Genomic DNA, 8,393 nt, shown 5'->3' with positions numbered 1-8,393 from the left:
TGCTGCATGCTGAGTTGTCGCCGTTTCACCGTCATGCGGGTGAAGATACATTTAACAGTCCCGAGTCCCGACGTTAAAATTTCAAGGTCAAGAAATATGGCCTATAACTTTTTTGCGAGCAAAGCCTCTATAATGATAAGCATTGTTCTTGCTGTTTCTGATGGTTTCTAATGGTATTTTTCTACGGGTTTCTAATGGTATTTTTCTAGGGTTACAATGTCGTTCGGTCCCGACTCGCGTCGGTGTCAGAGTCCGTTTCTCCATGTGAAAACCAAGAGAGACGCAAGCAGTTTTGGCTTAATGTAGTAGGCATTCAGCATGCTCTAATTTCTACTTTAATTTTTAGTTTGAGTGCCCACTAGACACTAACCAAATGATGGAGTACTTATTTCACGCGTGCTCCACATAATGTCTCAATACCATACATATTTTAGTTGCGCTGTCTGCTTTGATCGATGCCCCAAAACTGACGCTGTTATTTGCAAACTGGCGCAGTTGATCAATAACGCGCCGAGAGCTCTTTCGGTGGTTGCGAAGTCAGTGTTTTTCTATCTCAATTTTGCGATAATAAAGCAACCTGGATAAAGCTAGGACGTCCAAAAAATCTGGTAAGGTGTTGAGTAACATGTGTCATAGGCAAGTCGCATATATATCCGGAGCTAAGGCTGGAATGTCGACTCAATGAGAGCCGTCTGTCGTCACTGTGCCTTTCCTTGCAATTTTGAGTTAATTAAAGTGAAAATAGGCAGGTTGAGATTATCAATGTTGCAAAGACCTTTCATCCAACATTACTTAACAATTGTTAGAAAATTGTTATTGTGGATGGCTGGTCGTCAAATCATAAGTTGAAGTAAAAAGTATGAACAAGAATTGTCCAATGTCGGGCAATAAATGTGTTAAATGTTAGCTTACTAGCAATTTAATGACTAGCATTAAATAATTAATGATTTAATGATGGCTGTAAAGTAGCAAGTAACAAAAGGTATTTGCTTCATCACAATTGACAGTCGCAAAGTGAAATATGAAGGTGCATGATCATAAATATATGTTGTTTATAGTTCCCATTTATTGGCTCATGGTGTCAGTGTTTAAGGGAGAAGAGTAACCCAGCCAATGAATACCAGTTTTTCAAGAGTGTTTACTGATCATTTATGTTTTTTGCAGACAAAATGCCAGCGAAGGCAGAAGATATTTTAAAAGGATTTCAGGTGTATCCTTTGTCAAAATGTGGTGTGAGAATTGAGAGCCTGGGTACCTATGTTTATCTCCAATTTTCCTGCTTAGCTGTCCTTGTCACAACACATGCAGCTGCTTGTTTGCCAATTTGCATCAGATGGGCATTAGGTTTGTTTTACATTCTTTTAAATACCAGTAAAACGCCTTTTGGGCGAAGAACGAGCGAGCGAGATAGTGAGCCCTGCACGTGCGCAAGGGCGAGAGGGTACTTCCAACGGGCTTGTGCAAAGCACCCTTCTAACCGGTCGATAGCGGTGTGCCAAATTTGAACGCAATCGGCCCAGCCGTTCCTGAGATCTGGAAGCGGCATTCTGCACGTGTGCACGTGCAAAAGGGGTCCAAACTGACTTTTGCACGGCACCCTACTAACTGGTCTCCAACCGTGTACCAAATTTGAGCGCAATCGGCCCAGCCGTTCTCGAGATCTGGGAGCGCCCCCTGCACGTGCGCACGTGCAGTAGCACCCTAACCGCAACACATGGGAATGCATTGCCTGGTGGGTGCCTACCTGTATGCCAAGTTTCAGCGAAATCGCCCCAGTAATTACCGAGTTATTGAAATGGGAACAAATTTGGCACCTCTTCTTTTTGCATTTTGCACGTGCAGTGGGGGTCCCTCACATAGATCAAGAATATCCGACCTTTGGTAGAAGGGATGCAGCTACCCTACAAAAATTTCCGCAAGACAATCGCCCAAGCGGCTGCTGAGATATGGGCCTCTCAAAATCACTACTTTTGCAAAACAGCTTGAACACCCTTGACTTTTCACGTGGCACGTGCCACGACGGTCACTGAGATGTATCAAAAGTAGTCAATTACGGGGTAGAAGGAATGGGGCTACCCAGCAAAAAAGACCGCAGGCCAATCGGTCCAGCGGTTGCTGAGATATAAGCCTCTCAAAAGCGTTACAGGCCGGGCCGGGCCGCTCATACTGAGATTTTTCCGTTATATTGAAAAGACTCACTTCGCTCGCTGCGCTCGCTCGCTCGTAACAATACCAATTTACCTGTTGCTGTTGGTAACAATTGATCTTCTGGCTTGCTAACAAGTGAAAGTTTCACTTTAATTTGTTTCAACATACGTATGATATTTCACTGTGAATTTTTTGCAGCTAGGCTAGGTCTATAACATGTTGCATAGGTACTGCATATTGTGGTTCTTAGTATACCTACATGGATATTGTGGTCTGCTGTTTTCCTTAACCAGACACATGCAGTAACTGGATGAACCTGAGAGATGCTGATGATGGGAAAATCCTGTGGCAAGGAAATGAAGATCTGTGAGTATCCCTTCCTCTCATCCTAATTTGTTGGTATGCTTTTATGTATAGGCATTCAGTTCTTATGCTTTTTCTTAAAGCCTGCTAATGCTCATATTTTTCTGTTTTGTCTCTCAGTTTTCCACCTTTACTTCTCAGCTATTTTGATAGGTAGTTTTCAAGGTGATTGACAAAGGGCATGATTGTTCTCAGACTGTTCTCTGACAATTTGTTTTAAATTGATAAGAATATCCCAAGTTGAATGTGATGAAATATTATATGCTGCCACCTTATCTTTTCTTATTTGTCCATTCTTCATTCATTCATTCATTCATTCAATCATTGTGAACTCTGCTCCATTATCATTGCTGATTTATCTCGTTAAACTGTGGCTCGTCTGGATCTCAGGTCCCTGCCGGACGTGGAGCATAAAGCCCGCGTGCCCAAGACGATCCTGAAATGTCGTGCGATCTCGCGGGAAATCAACTTCACCTCCGCCGAGTCGATGGAGCGGTTTCGACTAGAGCAGCGTGTCCTTTTCAAGGTATGACAACACGAGTTACGACGAGCCCGAATATCTGTTAACTTTTGCATAAGAAACCACAGATAAGAAGCATTCATTCATATAAGTAAAGGATATAAATAGAGTCCCTTACAGCTTGTTATTCCTTAAGTGAGACCTATTGAAGTAATGGATGACCAGAGAGCACATGTAAACTCCCTCCCTGCTCATTTGCCAGTTTCTTTATGATTCCAAGAGAACTGATCTATGTATCAACTATCAACTGATGTCCTTTATGTGGTCACCCTCACCAGGGTCGCTGCCTGGAGGAGTGGTCCTTTGACTTTGGCTACGTGATCCCCAACTCGACCAACACCTGGCAGAGCGTCATCGAGGCGGCTCCTGAGAGCCAGATGATGCCGGCCAACGTGCTCAAGTGAGTGCTGCAGAATGTCGATAGGGCACGCACTGTTACATTCAAACCTACCGCTACCGTTTTGACCTGTCGTCTTCCCATCGTCCCGATGCATTAGCTTATCACTTGTATCTGTCAGTCATTCTATGACAGCGATGAAGGCGCAATAGTCATCGTAGTTATATCATGCTCAACTTCATTCATTCATTCATTCATAGTGTTGTCACAGACAACTATTTGTGTTATTCAGGTTGCTAGTTCTTACGATACGACTGCTTGTATCGGCAAAATGCTGAATATATTTAAAGGGTTCTTCATAACAACTTCATAACATAACTTCATAACATAACATTTTTCCAGGCCAATATTGTCGATCCCGCTAACTCTCCCCCGTTGTTTCACAGTGGTAACGTCATCATCGAGACCCAGTTTTTCGACGACGACCTGCTGGTCTCCACCTCCCAGGTCCGCCTGTTCTACGTGTAGTTCCGCTCCTCTGCAGAGCGGAGCCAGTCAGTGGTCAGCGCCTCGACCCGCCCTCTGCCCCTGGACGACACCCGGGGCAGAGGGAGTGGCGCCGACGGGAGCGGTTTGTCAGTGTTATTGTATCGGCCTCTCTTGCCCGCCGCTGCTGCACAAGACGCACGCTTTCTTCTTGTATCCGTGCTGCGGGCGTTGGTCGTTCTCGGGAAAATGTCAGCGTTTTGGTCGTGGTTCAGGGATGGACGCAGGAGCCCGGCATAGTTTTTTCCCTGAGGATGGAACCGTTTCTGGTCTCAACTACACTCAATGGATGGGCCAGCTAAATCCCAACGAAGATCTGATGGTACCTAGCGAGCCAGCGACAACTGAATCGTGAACGTCGGGTTCCCGCTGCAGCGGTATGAGATAAGTCGGCCCGACCAATTACTAGCCTGCGTGTCGATGTTTTGTGTACGGTACGGATAAGAATCCTATTGTGTGATAACTGTAATTCATAGGATATTTTGGTCAGATGCTGTGTAGTTGAGTTGGCCAACTTGAACGCCAGTCATTCGGACAGCCGATAAAGCGTACAAATGTTTAAGTTGAGGGGGTTTTGCGGACCAGCTTTGTTGCATTAGCATCTGTTACTGTGGCTAAGGGCCGGTCATGGTTCATTGTGGTGTGGCTTCAATGGCCAAATGTATCATACGCTCTGAAAGGCCGATTAGGTCAGCGAAGAGGAGCAAATTTGTCTCGAACCTCATCGTCGTCATGTTGGTTGGTACGCGCGTTTGTTTTGTTTGCTTCGTTGTCGCTTCGGGAGTGGCCAGGGTAAACATAGAGCTTCTCGCCTTAGTTGTGTGGAGCTTCATTATCGGCTCTGTGTGTCAGTACCGATGTCATCGCAATCACACCGGTCCGTACTACTAGTCCGTACGCTAGTAGTTCTGTTTCTTGGCCGAAATATTCGGGTTATCGTTTTTCTGTTACCAGTGGTTTGCCTTACCCTCCTGACGCTGACAATCCAAGACGTACAAATCAGTGAAAGGACGCTTGATCCGCGGAAACGCTCGGTTATGGGACCTGTTCTGATATGGCGGAGAAAAACTCAAACTTATTGACATCTTTCGAAATTAAAACTGTCAGAAACAGCTCTGCTGACTGCGAGTTCATTGGCAGTGACCACTCACTCGCACATTGTCGTGTTCTCTATGGTCAACACTCAAATATGACTCGAATGTGTCTCACCAGTACACCATTCTGTGGTCGTTGTGTCACCGTTCCTGACAAGAGGCACATCTCTCCACCGTGCACGCGTCTCGCCGATGTTTGACGTTCTAGTGACGATCCTGATATGCCACCGTGTCCTGTGGCTGTGTGATGTGGTTCCTCACAAATATATGTGATATCACAAAAACGGTGTTTCTCGGCTGCAGATGAGGAATCAACGAGATAATCTACTAGCGAACTATCAAACTGGGACGAATGTTTTGTGAACGAAGTGAATGCTGATTAAAACCATAAGAAATCGATCATCATCCCTAAAAACTCTTCCATTTACGCTTCACTCCTCGCTAGAACAACCATCTTATCACGACGTCTCAGCTATATATTGCATCAAAACACTCGGCACACACGGAGCCAGTAAAACGGCCCGGCTACACGTCCAGTAGGTACACCATGAACAACCTGCCCGGTCCGGCGCGGCGCGCGGCTCGGGTTACGCGGCTGGTCGCCGCTCCATCAGCTCCTCCGTCTCCTTGCGTACGATGCGCTGGTACTTGCGCGCGATGTGAGGGGTGTAGTACCACGCCTTGTAGTCGCCGCGCTCGGCCATCAGCTTCTTGACGCGCTTCTCAATCAGCCTACGGAGGGAGACAGTGCTAAGTGTCCAACAGAGTGAGGAGATAGCAGGATATTTTGTCGATTGTGGATGAACAAAGAGCAGATGACAAGCGTAATTGATTTTTCATCCAACCTAACGCTCACATGCGTCGCAGCCTGTTCCAAGGACGATAAGTATTATTTGGATCATCGGCCTCCGTATGCATCGGTCTATCGGTATGCCTCGATGGACTTCGTTGCATACCCGTGCTATAAATATCGTACATGTAATAAAAAAAACAGTCATGTGGAGGAAACGAGCTAATACCTCAACATCCATATCGTTCAGCCAGTCAGTGCCAACTCACGTCTTAACTCTACCTCACGTCTGCTCTCACCTAAGCTGCCGTTTGTGCTCGGTCTCCCAGATGTACTGCATCTTCTTCTCGTACTCCATCTGCTCGTTGCGGGTGAAGTTGCGCACCAGGAAGCGTGTGATGGGTGACTTGTAGTACTCGTCCTCTCGTGGCACGTAGCCCTCGGGGATCTCGGACAGCGTGGCCGGACCGACCATCATGTTGGTGATGCCGATACCGGCTAGCAGCGGGATGGCCGCGCCCACAAAGTACAGGTGCAGCATGTCCTTGAACTTGTTCCATTGGAAGCGCGACGGGATGATGTTCATCGCCCGGTGATCGCTCATTTTGGCGACTGCCGAACGTTAAAAGTCGTCGAAAGTCGTCAGCGTGCGGAGCATTATTTCGGCACAAATAACTTGATAACTTTAAATAACATGATCTGAGATGGGAATGACCAGCAGATAAAGCATACTCAGGAAAATGCACACATCCAAACCATCACAGAATGTTTGGAGGGTTCAAGGGCTAAACATTAAAGAAGTATCAATGCTGGAGAAAAGTCAAATCTGAATTCCACTGTGCCACTAAAACACTGTTCTCATGAATGCCATGCCAAATGAAAGATCAGCAATTTACCTTGCCGCGAGTTTTGGGTGATGGCCAGCCGAGCCGGGCGGGCGGCAGTGCGGAGCACACTTAGTACTGTCATGATGCTGATGAAGGCAGCCTTCAGTCAGGTGTTACCTGAACCAATACTGCCTGGAAAGGGGGCAAATGTCATGAGATCAGGCTACAGTTATGCCTCAGTTAGGTACTCTTGACTGGTTCACCAAGAAATCAGGGATGTTAAGCCAGAGTCAACAGTTCCCGATGGAGCTAGTAATCAACCTCTTATAAAATCTGATTTAAAAATCAATATTGCAATGCTTACAAATCATGTTCTAACCCTGTGTGTAAAAATCATTTCTTTTCAATGATTCTTATTGTTTGTTAAATCTCATCAAATCCGATGACATACCCACTCCAGTTTCAGGCAAGCTATGTGAGCCTGAAAGGCAGAAAATCCAAATCAAAATGGGACCCCTGCCATTTTCAGGGATGCGGAGTCGGAGTCGCCCGGAGTCGTAGTAGCGAGCCCGGAGTCGGAGTCGGAGTCGGAGTCGACCAGGCTGCCTTGACTCCGACTCCGGGAAGCTTATTAAAATTTGTGGCGTTGCTTGCTGGAAATAAATTTATCTGGAGATCTGGGGAGGTATCCCACAGATCTCCCCGGTCGGGGAGGTATCCCCCAGCTCTCCCCGGGGTTGGGTGGTGTTTGCCGGGATTAGGGCGCCGCCCGACCTGGCCAGGTGGGCCGCACAGGGCAATTTTAAATGTTTTGTTTGTTTCTTATAAGGTGTGATGAATGTGGATGAGTGACTATGTATCAAAAAAGATTATGAAAAAAACTGTGATCAATGATTGGACAGTGTTAATGATTGCGTCGTATTTCGCATCAGACCCGGAGTCGGAGTCGGAGCCGACCAGGAGCCCAGAGTCGGAGTCGGAGTCGGAGTCGGAAATCGCTACCACGACTCCGCATCCCTGGCCATTTTGATAAAAGCAAGTTTGAAGGAAATTTGATGGTACCCCAGTACCTACTCCTGTGCCGATGTGATAGAAGTTTCTTTATGCACAGTAAGATCTTTTAGATGCATGACTGTGATGTACGCTGTTGTGAGGCACAGGCAAGGAAAATAATTATGCTGGTAATGACAAGGCATCTCAGGCATGAGCCAGCAGGATATTATGCGAGATGCCTGCAATATTGTGCTCGAGTTTGGCATGATTTTTTAAAAAGGAAGAGTTGATGTTACTGAAAATCATTTGAGTCTACAGTCCTGAATGGAATAAAGGCCACCTGGCTTAGTAAAATCACATTTTCAAACTCAAGCTTGGTATTTCAATTTTGATTATTTTGTTGGATTGTAGCATGTCTGTCAGACGTCACGGCATATAACCATAAGCAGCAAGCGTGACGAGAGAAAATCAGCCACACATAATCACAGAAAATAATGTGAAACATCATGAAACATCATCATCAATTCACACCCATTCACCCCCCACTCCAATAGCATCAACAACTCACAAAAGTTCGCGGAAGAGGAATGTTTTAGAGGAGCTGTATTATTTTCCAGCAAATCTACCAGGGGAAATATTACTATGATTTTCTTTATTTTTTAGATAAATTTTTCTTTGTTTAATTTCATTTTTGAAAATAAGAAAACATATTAGATGCACATTTTTAATAATTGATATACTTTATTGGCTTAAACACATAAAAATGTATTACCAA

The 8,393-nt window shown here is 45.6% G+C and overlaps 2 protein-coding genes across 5 annotated transcripts; one reads left to right on the top strand and one right to left on the bottom strand.

The window, feature by feature from the left end:
* The first annotated feature begins 483 nt into the window (after positions 1 to 483).
* On the top strand, positions 484 to 5,292 carry LOC122378434 (retinal rod rhodopsin-sensitive cGMP 3',5'-cyclic phosphodiesterase subunit delta-like). Its single transcript, XM_043359482.1, has 6 exons — positions 484 to 608; positions 1,165 to 1,210; positions 2,452 to 2,514; positions 2,902 to 3,037; positions 3,310 to 3,431; positions 3,815 to 5,292. The coding sequence occupies exons 2-6, from the start codon at positions 1,170 to 1,172 to the stop codon at positions 3,894 to 3,896; spliced, it is 444 nt and encodes a 147-aa protein (XP_043215417.1). The 5' UTR covers positions 484 to 608; positions 1,165 to 1,169; the 3' UTR covers positions 3,897 to 5,292.
* Positions 5,293 to 5,463: 171 nt separating this feature from the next.
* Positions 5,464 to 8,213, bottom strand: LOC122378433 (NADH dehydrogenase [ubiquinone] 1 beta subcomplex subunit 5, mitochondrial-like). Of its 4 annotated transcripts, none has more exons than XM_043359478.1 (4): positions 8,187 to 8,213; positions 6,695 to 6,817; positions 6,098 to 6,410; positions 5,464 to 5,740 (listed from the first exon to the last, which is right to left on the bottom strand). In XM_043359478.1, exons 2-4 carry the CDS (start codon positions 6,765 to 6,767, stop codon positions 5,596 to 5,598), a joined length of 531 nt encoding a protein of 176 aa, XP_043215413.1. In that variant the 5' UTR covers positions 6,768 to 6,817; positions 8,187 to 8,213; the 3' UTR covers positions 5,464 to 5,595. The 4 variants fall into 4 exon arrangements, with proteins under 4 accessions (XP_043215413.1, XP_043215416.1, XP_043215412.1 ...); XM_043359481.1 differs by having other exon boundaries at positions 8,150 to 8,207; XM_043359477.1 differs by having other exon boundaries at positions 8,158 to 8,189.
* Positions 8,214 to 8,393: the final 180 nt, after the last annotated feature.

Source organism: Amphibalanus amphitrite, unplaced genomic scaffold (genome assembly GCF_019059575.1).
Source record: "Amphibalanus amphitrite isolate SeventyFive unplaced genomic scaffold, NRLGWU_Aamphi_draft 000059F_arrow, whole genome shotgun sequence".
Classification (NCBI taxonomy): domain Eukaryota; kingdom Metazoa; phylum Arthropoda; class Thecostraca; order Balanomorpha; family Balanidae; genus Amphibalanus; species Amphibalanus amphitrite.
Note: the sequence above shows the minus strand (reverse complement) of the source record. Positions and strands in the feature narration are given on the sequence as shown.

Bases quoted from the DNA above. Each gene is read 5' to 3' on its own strand.
- LOC122378434 (XM_043359482.1), top strand. From the start codon at position 1,170: ATGCCAGCGAAGGCAGAAGATATTTTAAAAGGATTTCAGGT. The intron at 2,515-2,901 runs GTGAGTATCCCT...TCTGGATCTCAG, and splicing joins TGGCAAGGAAATGAAGATCT to GTCCCTGCCGGACGTGGAGC. The intron at 3,432-3,814 runs GTGAGTGCTGCA...GTTGTTTCACAG, and splicing joins ATGCCGGCCAACGTGCTCAA to TGGTAACGTCATCATCGAGA.
- LOC122378433 (XM_043359478.1), bottom strand. From the start codon at position 6,767: ATGACAGTACTAAGTGTGCTCCGCACTGCCGCCCGCCCGGCTCGGCTG. The intron at 6,411-6,694 runs GTAAATTGCTGA...AACGTTCGGCAG, and splicing joins CACCCAAAACTCGCGGCAAG to TCGCCAAAATGAGCGATCAC. The intron at 5,741-6,097 runs GTGAGAGCAGAC...CTCCCTCCGTAG, and splicing joins GAGCACAAACGGCAGCTTAG to GCTGATTGAGAAGCGCGTCA.